The sequence below is a fragment of the Mytilus galloprovincialis genome, chromosome 4 (genome assembly GCF_965363235.1).
Source record: "Mytilus galloprovincialis chromosome 4, xbMytGall1.hap1.1, whole genome shotgun sequence".
NCBI lineage: Eukaryota > Metazoa > Mollusca > Bivalvia > Mytilida > Mytilidae > Mytilus > Mytilus galloprovincialis.
Window position 1 is genome coordinate 82,088,897 of NC_134841.1, and position 17,669 is coordinate 82,106,565.

The 17,669-nt window shown below is 33.0% G+C and overlaps 1 protein-coding gene across 3 annotated transcripts; it reads left to right on the forward strand.

Moving 5' to 3' along the window:
- Window positions 1-5,269: 5,269 nt before the first annotated feature.
- On the forward strand, window positions 5,270-16,480 carry LOC143070795 (lithostathine-1-like). 3 transcript variants are annotated; one of them, XM_076244936.1, is made up of 6 exons: window positions 5,270-5,382; window positions 6,501-6,563; window positions 11,268-11,377; window positions 12,020-12,107; window positions 13,203-13,316; window positions 15,369-16,371. In XM_076244936.1, exons 2-6 carry the CDS (start codon window positions 6,542-6,544, stop codon window positions 15,599-15,601), a joined length of 567 nt encoding a protein of 188 aa, XP_076101051.1. In that variant the 5' UTR covers window positions 5,270-5,382; window positions 6,501-6,541; the 3' UTR covers window positions 15,602-16,371. The 3 variants fall into 3 exon arrangements, with proteins under 3 accessions (XP_076101051.1, XP_076101050.1, XP_076101049.1); XM_076244935.1 differs by lacking the exon at window positions 5,270-5,382 and adding an exon at window positions 16,385-16,480 and having other exon boundaries at window positions 6,299-6,563; window positions 15,369-15,517; XM_076244934.1 differs by lacking the exon at window positions 5,270-5,382 and having other exon boundaries at window positions 6,299-6,563.
- The last annotated feature ends 1,189 nt before the right edge of the window (window positions 16,481-17,669 follow it).

The window sequence follows — 17,669 nt, forward strand, 5'->3', positions numbered from 1 at the left end:
AAACGCATCTATCCCACAAAACTAGAGATAAAGTATACAACAGATACAGTTAAGTCTGCCTCATATCTTCACTTACAACTAGAAATTGACAATGAGGGTCGGTTGAAAACAAAAGAGATGATTTCAGCTTTCCAATTATGAACTTTCCATTTCTATGTAGCAACATTCCAGCAGCGCTTGCATACGGAGTATATGTTTCATAATTGATATGATATTCCCGGGATTGTATTTCCTGTCATGCTTTCCTTGATAGAGGGTTGCTGCTAACAAGCAAGCTATTAAACCAAAAGTTCCAAAAGGTGAAGTTGAAATCATTCCTTCGTAAATTTTACTGACGCCTCACAAGTTGGTTGACTGTTTTGGAATAACCGTTTCACAGATGATATCAGATATCCACTTCCCGTTTCACCAAGAATGTGACCTACCGAATAAAACTCTTTACCAGGTTTGTAATAACATAATCAACACGACGGGTGCCACATGTGGAGTAGGGTCTGCTTACCCTTCCGGACCACCTAATGTCACCCCTAGTTACTGATGGTGTTCGTGTTGCTATGTCTTTAGTTTTCTATGTTGTGTCATGAGTACTACTATTTGACTGTAAATCTTTTTTTATTTTTTTAACCATTTTGTCAGTTTCTTTTTTATCTATGAGTTTGACTGTCCCTCTGGAATCTTTTGCCACTCTTTTGTCATTTCGGGCCTTTGATAGCTGACTAAGCGGTATGGTCTTTGCTCATTGTTGCAGGTCATACGATGTTCTATATGTGTTAATTTCGGTGTAATTTGGTCTTTTGTGAAGATTTGTCTCATTGGCAATCATACCATATCTTCTTTTTCATATTTAGCCTTAATTGGATATATAAGCTTTTGTAACATTTTGTCCATGAAAATTAACCCAAGAAGCATCTGGAAAACTTGTAAGACTGTAATCTGTTAATGTTTTATCACATGTATTAACCTTGACCGTACAATACACATAGGTATTTCGTGATGGACCGTCGGAGTCAATCTAAGTGCAAGCTTTTCTCAGGAAATCATCAGTTATCTTTTATAACTATTTACAGGGAAAGATAAACTTTAGAACTTCATATCAAATAAAATGATACAGCGATAAATATAAAAGGACATCATTTAATGATATTGCTTTCACTAATGCACTATGATGTTAATACAAATAAAAATACAAATGTAGAACACTATGAACTTGTATTTAAAGCTTATGATTATGCATTCTAAATAGTTCAACAGGAAGGGTTATAGAGCTATTAGCAACTCCAATGTTCTCTAAGATTACGAGGTGCTCGTTGGCCGAGAAGTCTAAGTAGTCGAACTACTGTATTACTAGCCTGTCAATACTGAATACTGAGGTTAGGGGTTTACATCCCGAACATGACAGATGCGCTCGACTCCAATCTTTATTGACTAGGATTTTCCTATGTTTTCCTACCGAGGTCTGTGGTTCTCTCCAGGGACATCCAAGAAATGATGGCCAAAAAATATTAACAAGTGCTGAATGCGGTGATATACACCCATCAAGATAGATATTGTGTGTATTTTGTTTTTGTTTTTTTTTTACATATATGTCGAATTGAACTCTTTATAACTGATTTTATAAATTTGTTCTTGTGTTGAGCTGTTAAACCACTTTGTAAGATTAGTTGATAATGTTTAAGCCTAATCCCTCCACATTCTTTTATTCTTTGTTCATCAAAGCCTTAGTGTTTGATCCATACGATGTCTTTGTCCAAACTAACTAAGGACATTTTTACCACGTGTTAGATTGTGGTTTGTCATTACGTCGTCTGATCTTTTACCGAACGTGACTTATTCCCGATTGTGACTGTTTTGCTGCGTGTGAATTAGCATTGCTATAAGACGTGTCACGGTACTTTTTTATCCAAAATTCATGTATTTTGTTTTGATGTTATAATTTTTATTCTTATCGGATTTTGATAAATGTCTTATCGTTTGTAGTTGTAAATCTTATTTATTTCTGTTGTATTCGTGTGTTATGGTAACAATAAATAATAACCCAGTTCATTTATTAGAATTTAGTTTGGGTTTACTAAATTTATATGATATATTTGGTTTACAATCTGATTTAGATAAAACACCGACATAGCTAATTATCTAATTACTACCACAATTTGGTATTAATTAGTATTGTAATTTTCATTATTATTAATAAATATTATATTAGTTTTACAAACCTAATCTTGAATTCTATCCTATTTCTATCTTATTTTTGAGAATGTTTTAGAAATTCAAATGACGTCACTTTGGCGAACTCGGCTGTGAATTTTTATGCGCAGGTTTAGGTTGTTTTGTGTATCCGTTTTTATTCTGTAGTTAGTCACCACTTCGATTTTATCATGTATATCTATTATATAAAAATTTACTGTTTGCAAAAGTATGAATTATTCTAAATAAAAAGGATGTTCTTATCCCTGTCAGAAAACACTAGCCGTATTAGGCACAACTTTTTAGAACTTTTGGTCATCAATGCTATTCAACCTTGTACTTGTTTTGGCTTTCGAACTTTATTCGTGTGTTTCTCTGTCCTATGTGTTCTCCCATTTATTTGTATTGTAATCCTGTTATGTAATATTTCGCTATTAATACATCGGTTATACGTTGCAAAACAATGTTCAGATTACTATTTTTGTAATATGATTTTGTATATCAATCACAGTATTTGATAATATTTTAAACCAGCCTGAGTGGTAAACAAGGTCAGACATGAAAGTTTTATCGTGATTGATAAAAAAAAAGGTTCTGACCGAGTTCGTCGAAAATGTACTAAGAACTTGATATGCACGAATCTGTGGACATTGAGGGTAATATTTTCCAAAAGACATGATAAACCTTAAAATTAGTTGAGATCCGTTAATGTCAATATGCCCGTCACGTTTTTTGTGTGTTTTCATTGCATTACCTGGTTTTGTTTCTTTTTCAGTTGGAACGGAAGTGCTTTGTTGTAGCGAAAGATAATTCTTTTAAACATAACACTTAACAGATACTGGCTTTGATAATAAACTATTTGACCGGTACCTTTTCATGTGGGTCTAAAAGGTTAAAATTCGTTACGAAGATTGAAAGTTTTATACCAGTTAATACTTTAAAGCTTCTTATATTCGTAAAAGAAGATATAGGGTTTACAACAATAAAACGGCAACTTAACAACACCAGACGACGGGTACCAAATGTGAAGCAGAATCCGCTCACCCTTATGGAGCACCTGAAATCATCCCATTTTTTTGGTTGGGTTCGTGTTGCTAAGTCTTTAATTTTATGTTGTGTTTATTGTGTATTATTATTTGTCCGTTCGTCGTTTTTATTTTTTAGCAATGGCGCGTTGACAGTTTATTATCAATTTATGAGTTTGACTCATACACATATTTGCTGTGCATTATCCAGATTACAAGTAAGAATAAAAAGATTTGACCCATGTCATGGTTGAATTGCTTAAAAAACTCTTCAAGGAAACCAGGTTTATAATTGAATTTGTTAAGCCGGACGCGCGTTTCGTCAAGATGAGACTCACCATTGTTACTTGAATCAAAACGGTTCGGAGAATAAATTATACACGACATTAATTATATAAATAGCATTTAAAAATTAAAAATTCAGAAAAGTGTTGTATTATTTATATATTTTATTAAAAAGGTAAATCAATTAGAATATTCTAATATTCACCGAGACCCTTAAAAAAAAAGTTTAATGATTCGATCTGAGCCTTTTTGTAATAAATTCCCCCAGTAGTCTATGTATGGCCGAATATATATGCATTATTTAATTAGTTGTGTACAATAGGGAAATATTCATTTAGTTTATATACAAAAGTGATATCTTTCGATGAGATAATCTTGCATAAACGTCCATCATGTTCCAAGAAATATAAAAGGAATGATATTTTTTCCAATTTTCTTATGATCATAAAAATGCAATGTTGAATTATCTGCATATAAATCCATGTTTAAATGTTTAACATGAACTTGAAAATAATTCACAAAATAGATTTTTTGTAAAGAGAGTATGAAAATGCAATTAAAACTTAGTAATCTATAAGTACTTATAGAGAAGGTTTGGTATGCTATATTATGATTGTTGATATATAACATAATTAGACATCGAACGTACCAGGCGTATAATTTGAAAGGTCAGACGCGCATTCGTCTACATAGGACTTATCAGTGACGCTCGGATCAAAATATTCAGAAAGCCAAACAAGTTAAACGTTTAAAAGCTTTGAGTTCCCCAAATTCCAAAAATATGCCGAATACGGTTAAGGTAATCTATCCCTAGGATAAGAAAATCCTTATCATTTCGAATAAGACGTATAACAAAATAAAGGAAAAAATTAGCTGTTACAATTTTTTACAGCGTGACATGTATGTTAAATATATTAAGTGTAGATTATTTGATTTCAAAATTATATACTTTTTACATAGCATAAGGGAAATACACTTTGAAATAAGCTTAACCATGTCCAAGAAAACAAAGCGACCAAGCAAACTGTTCTTCTAATCCTACATACAAGTCTACCAATCTCACACATAATAACTTAATTGTAGGCAACATAGTATTTGTATAGACTTAAAATTTAACCATATATTTCAACAATGAAATTTGGTTTTTGTTAGTTGGTACTTGATGCACCTACAAACCTCGTGCAATGGATTTATCTATTCTTGCAAAATTAGTAATACTTGAAAACATGATCTCACATTAAAAGTTATAATTTATTTTAAAGACAACAAAAGAACAATATAACACGTTATCAAGATGATTTACAACGTCAGTACCTTTAATCTATACTTCAAGGCCAACGTGTATCATTTGTGAAGTTAATACGGAATATTTATCTATCTACAAGGTCTTGATATCTTCTTAGGAACCTTTTTTTTAGAAAAAGGACGAGACATTATTTGACATAACCCTGGTTAAATATAGCAATATAAATCATGTTCTCACAGGATACTTAGTAACTCATATGCGAGATCATTGTTAGACGTGAAGGACGTTAATGATTTCATGAAGTAGAAAGCCAAAATAAACAAAAATGGACTGTTTGTTAGTACTGCATCTACTTTAAGGTTATATATGTATGTTGGCGTCTGTTTTGTTGCACTTCAGTTCAGTTTTTTTACTATTGATCCGTTGTTTTCTCATTATAGTAGATTTTTTCCCCTCGCTTTTGGTTTGTGACCTGCATTTGTGTTCGCTTAATCTATTTATCACTATTGAACAACTAGAATTGTTTAACGACCTTGGCTGGTTAAACAGTCCTCGCACGGTCGGCTCGGTGCCCGAAGGCGTTTGGGGAGCATTTAAATATTTTCTGCAGTGGGTCAGGAACAGGTGGAAGACGCCATTTAGGTAGGTCGCCATCTTGGTTTTGCTGAGTAGTTTTTGGTTTGTTTACTATTTTGATGTTTCTTTACAGTCGATACTTCACAACGGCTGTTTTCATGGCCAAGTTGATCAGCTGGACAGCCCGCTAACCACGACGATGTGTTGTTGGTAGATGAATCATTGACTCTGCTCTGTACAGTTTACAATTGGAAAACGACGTTACAATAGCCATCGGACGTCTGGGCAGCATGTGACACTCACCCATACACAATGGGTTTCAGAGTGACGCTGACGCGGGTCTACTGTAAGACGTCTCAAGCCTACTAGTTTGTCGTTGAACCATCCGAGCAGTGTAACATGTTGTAGCCAACGGGTAAGCAGGAGCTAATCCAGCACGTCCTTTCAGCTGTAAGGACTGAGACGTGACTGTGATTGCAATATTGAACCGCGGTATACAACTATTGACTATATTTATATACAATGCGTATACGTTTGATATACATAAATCCCATTGAATGCTAGTAGTTTGCCTGTTTTAGTCTATCTGAATAATACACCATCCTTTCAGTTGCTAGTATGCATGTGGTAAAGGTTATTATCAGAAATGTTCATCCTTCTTTATCGTCCCTTTTGCTTGTATTGTTTCTACTATGACGAACAAAATGTTATTGAAAAAACATTAAAAAGGACCAAATACAAGTTCAACATTCACATAAAGATATGTTTCATACCCATAGATCGATGTTGAACGTATTTTAAACGTTGTCTGTACTAATTGGTTTAAATTTGAGAGAATAGTTGAAGGGATGAAACTTTGCATAAATTCAATAATCTCCTAGGTGCTAATTTACAGCACTAATATAAGAACAAAGAATCGACACAAGTATATTTTGACAGTGCCATGCTTTATCGAATCGTTTATTCCATTACAGTAGCAGCGGCGGTTTTGTCACTCTGTTTAGCAAGTACATATGTTAAATTACAAAACCTTAAACAAGAGAATAATACGCGAATAAATGGAACACCATTTGACACAACATCGACGATATCATTTCTGGAATGTGCAATGGTATGTACCGATAGAGATAGCTGTTCATCTGCCTGCTATGAAACTGGTTTAAATCTTTGTCATTTACATTCAGCTTGTTGTCCTGAAGTGGAGGTTACTGATGGAGCACAAACAATGAGAAAAAAACCAGTAGCTGGTAAGTGTTTCCTTTTTCATAGCGATATAGTAGTTTCTCAAATTGATGTTTGTATTCTTTAATTTTTTAAACAATCTTTAACAAATCTGTAGGTGTATGCTCATTATTCTCTATTCTTAATTATTTTGTAACATCCACTCAAGTCTATTATTTATAATATGTTATGCCTATTTGTCTCTATTGATATCATTTAAATAATTGAATATATAGGGAATTTATCATAGTACGTTGATTTTTTATACATGTACTGTAAAAAAAAAGAGACAAAATATGGTATTTCCATCCATGACACAAAATCACTTCAAGCTCAGCAAAACAAAAAAAGTGTGCATGTTTTACTTTTTTGATAAAATCTAGGTTCATAATTATTTTAACAATAGCACTTCACTTTCTATTTCTGTTCTAACGTTTATTTTCCTTTGAAACATATCTGTACATTGTCATACGATTGAGATGTAATGCGACTTTGAAATAAAAAAAAAAATACATTGGCCAATCAAACAAAATAAAACTGAATCGCAAGTCAAAATGCTAAGTGAACAACACATATATCACTCTTTGGTAAAATCCGAATAAAATTTATGACCTTCGCTCAATGAAAATGACAACATACTTGTACCCTGTTTCACTATAAACCAGATTAGGGACACCCAAGAAAAAACTTATAACAAATATGAAACCGATTCTTGTGTTTTCAAATGATGTTAAGATATTCTGTACAGTGATACAATACTAAATATCCCTCTTTATTCATAAATCAAACAAATATGACCAATATTATTACAAAAAAATGAACATATGCATTTAGGAAATATAGAAAATAAAACTTGAAGAGTCATATTTTGTCATAGGACATAAACAATCGACATTATAGGCAACAAAAATATAAAGATTATTTTTCTTTGTCCATATTTAAGCTTTGTTGAACAAAGAAATTGATCACTGACTGATCTTTGTCGGATGACATTCGGTAGAATCAGGACCTCATTCTCTTGTTTTTAACCATGTGCAGAATACAAATTGAATTAGAATCAGAATGAGAACGGGAAAATCAGACCAAATTCGGCTGGAAACGACTGAATAAGAACGCTCCCTGAACAATATCTGATTGTTGTCGTGATTAAATAGTTTTTTATACAAATCTTTTTTATGCGGGGTTCACACATTGCCGATTATTGCTCCTGTTTGAGATCAAACAGCGATACGACACGAAATGTAAAAAAGTCGGAATACTATACTTAGACGCAACGTTAGATATTGCTACTACCACGAAAAATAGCGCTAAGTAAATATTTGATAAGGAAATTTTCTTAGAAATGCTGAAATAGATATTTCAAATTATATATGAAAATAAAGATTGCGTCTTAAATTTTCACATTATGATAGAGAAAGAATAAAAACATAATATTCATAGGCTTCGGAAGACACAGATTATCAGCAAAAACGTTTACTTAGCGTTGTCCCATGTAACAAACTCGAAACATAAAACTCGAACAATTCGCGAAATGTTCACGCAACTCTTCGAAATTTTGCATGGATGTTGTATGACGTGATATATTTCAGTATTGGTTTACATGGCCGTCTCCATATAAAATTTGAATAGATATTTTGAAAAGAACGTGAATAAATGACTGTCCCAGGGGAAATTTAGTTTGGAAACTTGAAACATTTCAGTTAAAAAAATAAAATTTTGACATATTATTTATAAAATTGTAAGCACGATCGTTTTGTACTAAGTGTAAGCTCTAAAAATTCAAATTAATGAATAAATTGAGCTACATATTCAATTCAAAACAATAGGTTTGCAATGTCTTGCGGAAATGTCCGAGTTCAATTTTCATGCCTTCACAAAACTTTTACGGCCAAAAAACAGAGATTTGATTTCGTGAAGATTATATTTTGGCTTTGATTACTATACCAATAAAAAGTACTTTAAAAGTTGAAGATGTTACATCGAATTGTATTAAGATTACAGGGATATCTATAAAAAATAAGGATTAATGAAAATGTCTTGCAAGGTTGTCCGTTAACATTATTTGACGTCGCCACAAGCGTAATATGGGACGACCTGAACTGCATTCGCGGGATCCTTCCTCCACTTAATGTATTAAAATGTCCTACTTTCAACAAAACGAAATGATGTACATATTACAAAAATACACATCTATAAGACGATAAAAAAATTTAAGAAAACTTCAGTGTCATAACTTTAAGCCATTTAATTGTCTCTTGTCCCACTGCTTAAATAAAATCATACTCGGGTTGTTTATATAATGCAGCAATATTCCCCAAAAAACACATAGTTACTAGGAGTAAAATTGAATATCCTATGTAAATTATAAAATCATATTGGATTGGAATCTCTCGGCATTTCTACTTGTGTGTTATACTTTGCATTTACCCAACAAGGAAAGCAGGAAAAACTTGATAGTGCGCATTTGTAATTTAACGTTATTTTTCTGTTACACTAAATGGTAGCAATATCTGACGTTGCGTCTTAATCATCTGGAATTGCCTATCATTGTCCGAACGCAGTCGTTTAAGTTCGTAACAGATTCCTACGGGTGGGGAAGGGTCCGAATAGTTCAGCGAAGCACCCCGACAGTTATATGCGTCCCGTAACATTCGGGGAAACTCAGCCGATTTTGTGTAGGCGGATTACAATCGTGCCTATGTCGTGACAGATTCTGCTGTATCGGATCAAAATCCTAACGATGTTTTGTGTGTTCTGTGTATTCCGGACGGTGTCCTGTGGAACGGGAATGATCTGGAGAAATTTTTCATTGCTGTTTTTCTGCCGATTGAGTTCAGATTGCATCCATATCTTGTCGATTGTGAATCGTTGTTGCCGAAACCGTTCCGGAACAGTCCCGGTATTAACACGAAATTCGTCAATGATACCCACGTCAGAGTCCCGACAATTACAGAATACAATACGAATGAGACCAGAAAAAGCCGTTTGCAATGCAATAGAGCGGACCGTGATAGGATTACGTTCCGAAAATACCCGATCATCCCCACAAATTTCGAACGGATAACTTCCGTCAGCATTGGTTCACTGTCTGGTCACTGTCTGATCTCTGTCGGATTACATTCGGTAGAATCGGGATGCAGTCGTGACAGACTCGGTCGAATTTTGCCAGGAGAAAGATACAAATTGGATTAGAAGCGGATTGAGAACGGGATTATCGGGATAAATTTGCTTGGAAACGGTTGAATATCGACGCTTCCTGCCTGAACAATATCTGATTGTTGTCGTGATTAAATTATCTGTTTTACAAATTTTAATTAATGTTTGAATTTCCATTCACGATTCACAGGATCTTGATCAGACTTTTGACAAATTTTAATTGGGAATGGTCCTGTCAAGGGCGGCAGTAAAAATCGTGAGTGTGTGACCCCATGCCAGCTTAAAAGTTTGAACTGCCAGTCACGATTTACAAGATTTTGACCAGACCAGACAAATGTAAATTGAGAATAATCCTGTCACCGTGAAAATCTTTAAAGTATGACCCCGGATTTAGGTCTAGTTATATAAACAGTGGTATTCTCCTAATGTAACAGGAATGCGTCCTGCAGTAATTATAACAAAGATAAGTTTCCTCTTAATTTCGCGTTTTTCTTTTTTGTTAACCGTTTTGATTTAGAAGATTTGTTTTATCTACGTGTCTCTCTGAAGAAAAGTTCAACAACAATCGGAACCCTATTATATCTATCTTAACTAACTAGCAAAAAGGAAAATATATGAAAATTGAAGGATCAATATCGATCATAGGAAAATCTAGAAAATTACCGAATGGAAACAAGATTATCATATTTCAGAATAATATAGAAAAGAAAAGAAAATAACATCAAAGTGAATAGTATAGCATTTGCCACCGTAATGTGAAACGCAAGTAATACGACTTTAAAGAAAACATAGAAAACAAAGAAATTAAAGATACGTAATTCATACGACAGTTGTGTTTATTATCAACCTATATATATAATGTCTAAAAAGAGAATCAGAAATATTTTTTATGTCACGCAGATGCTTATATTAGACAAATCCTGTTTAAATGGATATGTTTCTACACAATATCACATTAAGTTAGATATTTTCTCCCAAGACTATCTTATGGACAATAGTTTAATATTCTAAAAGGGGGAGGGGAATTTATGGATAGATTTATTCTGATCTGATAAGATCATTGCTTATGACGAGATGAACAAGAATATAAAGCCGATCAATAGTATCAGATAATGGAACTCTTATCTAAAAGTTTGCACCGCAATTGAGCGTCATTGATGAGTCTTATGAAGACGAATCGAGCGTCTGACGTATCAAATTAAAAGCCTGGTACCTTTGATAATATACCATATGCATTTTTCATTACGTGGATAGTATGATTAAACAGTGTACATTGTATAGAATTTTATAACTATAAATCAAAACGCGCATCTTCAGAAGAAACATTAGCAGTTTTAATGAAACAAATGCCGACATATAAATTTCGCACAATATAAAGTTGATCTTAGTAAAACTTACCTTTCGCTTTCACTCTCCCAATGGTAAATGGATATGTTGAATCGAATGACGATTGTGAAATTATGAGGCTATTGTGGGTTGGTGTTTGTTCATTTCAAGAGATTTTGTGGTTTTCACACTGCTTTTTACAAGCTCTTTGCCAATGCTAGCACATCATGATTGCCTTTTGCTTTCAGCATCGTGTACGTGTCCAATTGGATACACAAAGCTGGATAATCAGCAAATTAGTCGTAACTGTTACCTCTTTGGCGGACTAGATCACTGTCTACCATGGCAGTCGGCTGAGGTGAGTCAATAATACAATGAAAACTTCTATTTATTATTTTGCGTAAGATTAAACAAAAAACTAATAACCAACTAGAATAAAACAAAACCCCACGTATAATAACACACCTTTAACAAAGTAAACAGGTGGGTCATTGACAACAAAACCCTATACATGTAAGAGAACGCCAAAAGAAGAAAAGCATAACTTTTGTGGATTAATGGATCATCATGATATTTCATTAGAAATAGTGTATTTTAATTCCTTGACAATTGTTACAGTAAAAGTCCCGGTAATAGTAAGTTTCCTTGATATGGTTAAAATAAAATCGAATTTCGAAATGCTAAAGATTTTCCACCCCATGAATAGATTTCTTTGGCAGTGTTTGACAAAACCTTTAGAAATTTTTGGTTCTCAGTGCTCAACTTCTTATTTTTATTTTGCCTTTATAACTTTTTTTTTAATCGAGCGTCACATATTAGTCTATTGTGGGCGTAACGCGCGTCTGGTTTACAAAATTTCAAACTTGGTATATATTATGAGTTTATCTAATACTAATGCTGTATATTGAGATTATGGTAGGATTATTAGACTCAGGGCAAATTTGCTATGATAGCTCTCTATTGCCTCATTTGTGTTGAGAACTCTTTCTTGTGATTCCAGGATATATGTATGAGCACTCGGGGCGCTCACTTATGGGTTCCTGATAGCAAAGACGAAGCTGAGGCACTTCGGGATAAATTTGGAATAGGTAAGTTTACAATATTTGTGAAAAAAAATATTTATTTTGCTGTTGTAGATTGAATCAGAGTTTTGTCTACTTGATTGGTAAATAGAAATAGGGTTTTAAGAAGTTTTGGGATAAAAATTATTAGGTCTATAAGAATAAGTAATTGATTGATTGATTGACTGATTGATTGATTTGTTGATATAATTATTATAATTTGGATTTTTTTTGTGTTTCAACAGACATTTATTATGAAGTACATTTATTACTTAGAATCACATAAGATCGTGTGTTTGTATGCTGTTCGTAACGATACTGTTTAAAATATTGTATGAAGTACAGACACAGATAGTTTAGTGTAAGTTAGATGATTCCATATCAAGCTCAAGTACTTTGCACTTGTTGCTGTGACTTTCCTTCACATGTAGTGATACATTTTCATTTTTTTTTGTTGTATCTTTTGTTAATTTGGAGAAAGCGAGTTGCTTGTACCGATTTTTATATTGATATTTCATTTATGTACTTTTTGTAAAGGCTCTGATCGAAAGGAATGACTTCTCATTAAACTAGTTTAACCCGCAATATGAGTCTGCTGTCATATATTAGATTATTAGATATTTTTCTAAAATCATTTTTAATGATTGTTTGTTGATTAAAGCTTTATTGTAGTTACTGTATACCTTATCGATACTCAACTTATTTAGTAATAATATAAACTGTACCAGTTTTGCTGTGCCAGATGCGTATTTTGCTGTGCATACCAGATGCACATTTTGACAATTAATGTTTCTTCAGTGAAGCTCGAGGCCAAAGTAGTTGCTAATCCAAAACTTAATACAATCATTGAAGAGTTGATCAGCAAAAGGACCTACAACATAAAGAACTTACGTAAATCACGTTGATTTATAACTAGAAATAATGTAAAGACATATAAATGTTGTTGAAGTCGGTATATGTAAATATCTTTCGTTATTTGTGTCGTTTGGTCTATTGATCATTGACGTATCTCCTTCCATGTCAGATAAATCACGATTTTTTTTGCTGAATAAGTCCAGTTGCAAATAAGGGGCTGGCTATTTGCTACATTAATGACGAAACATTCAGTTCAATTCCTTTTAGGTGATGACGATGCAGATGTCTGGACCGGTGCCAAAGATCTGAAGAATAATGGTACATACCTGTTTACACAGACCAATACACAACTCGATCTTGATAATCTACCGTTTGGACATGGTGAGTGCTAATGATTATATACTTCTTTTCAGAGATCATTTTAAAAGCCAAGGTGGTCGGTCTGAGAGGTTTTAGTTTGAAATGGAAAGAGTCTGTCATTCACCCAATATATATGTAATATATATAAATGATGTCAAGAATTCGGTATAATATGGTCCTGTTAATGACTAAAAAAAATGAAAAGAATATTGACCAAACTACTAAGGTGGTCCGTCATTCACCTTATATATATGTTATATATATGAACGATGCCAAGAATTCGGTATAATATGGTCCTTTTAATGAATAAAAAATTAGAAAAGAATATTGACCAAACTACTAGTATTTTTTAGTTGTTAGTACCAATAATTGTAAATATATTATGTATATGTGAGTGTCAAAATTATCGAAACGTATGCCAACCAGTCATCAAAACTGTTATAATATATCTTTGTCGACATCAATTTAACTTGAAATATGATGTATTCAAAGAGTAGATCATATAACCGTCCGATCATATCAATACATAGTGCATGATGTCAGCAATTTATATATTTTTGTACATAGGAATATCATGCTAACTATATTCAGTTGCATAAAAAGTACACGATTTCCTGCATGGGTCAATTATTTAGAATGAAATTCAAAACAGTGTGGCTGTGGCCATTGATTGACACATTTAATTCATCTATTGACTGGGACAATTTACGTGAACGTTTGTCTGTAACGACTACTGTTCACGACGTACCTACGATAGACATTTAAACTGTGGGATCAACAAGGTTTCTTAACGCCTTTAATTATAAAATAATTCGAAAAATTAATCAGAAATAACCTTTATGTTTTGATTTATATAATTGATATAAGCCAAAACATCGTGTTATTTCTGATTATTTTTTTCGAATTACTTTATTAAGGTGTTGAGAACCTTTGGTGACCCCATAGTTTAAGTGTCTTTAAAAAGTATGAATAGTGAGCAGTGGTCGTTACATACAAACGTTCACGTAAATTGTCCCAGTCAATGGATGAATTTAATGTGTCAATCAATGGCCACAGCCACACTGTTTTGAATGTCATTCTATTAGAAGACCATGTTTTGTTTGGCATTAGTAATGAGTTTAGAGAAGTGGAAAATGTAAAAATAAACTGCGGCAGTAGACAATTTCGAACAGTACAAGAATTGAAATTGAACCCAAAGAAACATTTAGAAGACAACAAAAAGGAACAACGTTTCACGTGACCGTTGCTTAAAAACAAAGTTAAGAATAATTCCATTGATTGTCTATCATTTCATTTATTTTACATAAAACTTTTTATTTCCAGTCGTTATTGAATGTTAAGTTTGCTGATTTGGGTAAATATTGTTCAGAATAATACATGACATGTTGAGAATATCATGCACGTGAACAAATATAATTCATTAGTCCTATAACATCAGCCTTTGTGGGTTCATATCGTTTGCTTTCGACGGTCTTTTTTCGGATATGATAGTAAAAAAATATCCAATGAAAAACACCATAAGTAAATAATGACAACAGCAGTATACCGAATGTTCAAAAGTCATACATCGGTTGAGAGAAAAACAATTACGGGTCGCACACCAAAACCGAGGGAAAGAGGAAAATAAAGGAACAACAGGAACACTGAAGTGAAACAAAACTAACGCCCACATACATAGAAACGATCTATTTGATAACATCTGCCATATTCCTGACTTGGTAAAGTAAACTGAACGATATGAACCTCGTGGTTCGGCATTGATAATAGAAAAAATTTCCGATAAAAAACGTCGAATGCAAACGATAGGAAAACCTACGAAGGTTTATGTCATAATGAGACCAACCATTTTTATGAACACGTAAACCTTACAGATTTCATTTGACCAGCGAGTTTACGTCAGTTTGAGAGTTCATTTCTTTTTAAAAAAATGAACATCGTAGTAGGCGACATATATATATATATATATATATGTTATCGTGTTCACTCTACTGTATGCGTCCTCTTTTTGTGCATTTTTTTTTAGTTATGGGATTCGTTTTCCTTAATTATCTCTCAACATTGGTCTACTTATAGAAGGAGGATCAAACCGTGGCAGATGTGTAGAACTAGAGATTGATGATGAACAGTTTTATGAAGATGGTTACTGGTATGATATATATGGTTGGTTCTGGGATGCTGATGAGTGTGACGAAGATGAGCTTTATGTGTGCGAGTTTCCAGTTGTAAGATTAGATACATTTTGTAGAAAAGATACATATACTATTAATTCAAACGTTAAAAACTATAATCAATCGATTGATTATTAACTTCCAGTAGGAAAATAACGAAACCCACATTTCCCATACAACAGCCCTAAAAGAACACCTTAAGATGGTATTGCAACATTCAAAGTCAAAATAAAACACTATTATAATTATATTGTGTTGCTGTCGGATGGGAGAAGCTAACTGACCACGTTTGTATATCAAAGGCAATATGTGTGGTTCAAAAACAATATGAAGGGATAATGATAGTAAAGATTACTTGTACTAGAGACATAATGTATTATATAATTTTTCTGAACCGAATAATTTATTATCTGTTGTCAAGCTTTTTTACTTAGGGTGAATTGCAGAAATGATATCTTTTTTAGTCAATCTCATTCAGTTTTCTATATAATAGAAGAAAACATCGACCAAAGAGCAGAAAAAAACAATAAAGTCTTCAACCCAGCAAGAATATGCCGAAAGCGGGCTTCACCTGGCCCCTTAACAATTATGTAAACTAGTTCAGCAAAGTGGATGTCACACTAAACTCTGAAACATAAACAGACAAGGATTTAAACAAACACACATGACAAAGGCTAGAATTTCCTGACTCGGGAGAGGCGCAAAAATGCGGAGGTTGAAATATGCCTCCCTTAAATCAACCCCGTCACTAGGTTTTATGACTAACAATGATATAAGTTCAACCTATGATAAATTGTCTGAACAAAGTAGGCTAACTCAGAACTGTAAGGATAATATACATAGTTCCTTGTATACACTGTAAACAACATACTTTCCGATAGTATGTAAAAATTGACTAAAAGATTATTTTTTTTGTTACAGGAATGTCTATGACGATCGACAGATGTTGTTTCTTATACTGAACTAATTTCAATCAAAACTGTGTGATGAATAAAAATTAAAAAAAACTTTGATCTACATGGCAATTTTTCACTTTATTTTTTGTGCATTCTTGTGTTCACGGTGATATTGCTTATAGAGATTTTTTCTGAATTGGTGGGAGTGGGGATGTTTGTCGATAAATTTGGTGTTGATGTCAGATGTTTGGTTGTTTATTTTAATTTATACACAAATAACTTGTTAAACAGTAATAGTCCTCTGTTGAGGCCTAGATGTAAGTTTCGGTTGTTGTTTTTTTTGCTTGAGTGCTGGCTTGCAGTATTAAAGACCTGTACTCGCATCTTATTTTCATTCACAAGACTTTGCCAGTTGTTCTGGTTGAATCTAGAGATTGTAAGTACAGAACTATGAGACTGTTTGTCATAACCATGTCACAACTAATTCTCCGTGAATTTATTTCACAATATCGGCACATGTAGCAATTCTAACTGTATATCTCTCAGTCATATACAAGACAACTTTATACTTTCAACATTATTCATCACATCAATATCACTTATTTCTTCTAATGGTTTAATCCTACAGAATTGCATCTGATACAATAAACCAAATATAATCACTTACAACTTTACTCAATTACATATTCTTGTGCTAGTACAAAATCTGGAATATTTTAATAAGCCATTGATTTTCAAATATTTTGGCCTAGATTCAATATTTTTTATTTCTTACAAAACCAAGTAAATGACACAAAGAAATAATATTTACATATAATCCTTATATATAAATAACATACAGATACTGGCCATGACAAGATTGTTCAGAACCAGCATAAAAGATAACAGATTGATGATCAACCAGGAGAACATACCTCTGTATTGATAATTCTGATTAATTTACACAGCATCACTGAAGATATATTTGTTGTGACAATGTCTATATACACATCTGGTGCAGAAAAAAATGGTACAGTTAATGTTATTACAAGAAGTTATCACATGTCATATTTGAATGACATTATGTAATTATTAATAGAATATTTTGCAATGAGGCTTTTGTAGACAAAATTGTGTGTCTGGCGCAAATACAAAATTTTAATCCTGGTATCTATGATGAGTTTACTTGCCCCTGTAAGATTTCAAAGTACAGTACTGACAACTACTAGTATTTTTCAAGACTGTATGTTGCCCTCTGGACATCAGATGATCATTTGGGTCTTTATGTTGCTGTTTCATTTCTTTATATATAATAAAAACAAAAACAAATG

What these genes read in the sequence shown, in the direction of transcription:
- LOC143070795 (XM_076244934.1), top strand. Translation starts at nt 6,425, where the DNA reads ATGGTATGTACCGATAGAGATAGCTGTTCATCTGCCTGCTATGAAACT. An exon ending in TCGGGATAAATTTGGAATAG is followed by an intron (nt 12,108 to 13,202) that starts GTAAGTTTACAA and finishes AATTCCTTTTAG; the next exon opens with GTGATGACGATGCAGATGTC. An exon ending in TAATCTACCGTTTGGACATG is followed by an intron (nt 13,317 to 15,368) that starts GTGAGTGCTAAT and finishes GTCTACTTATAG; the next exon opens with AAGGAGGATCAAACCGTGGC.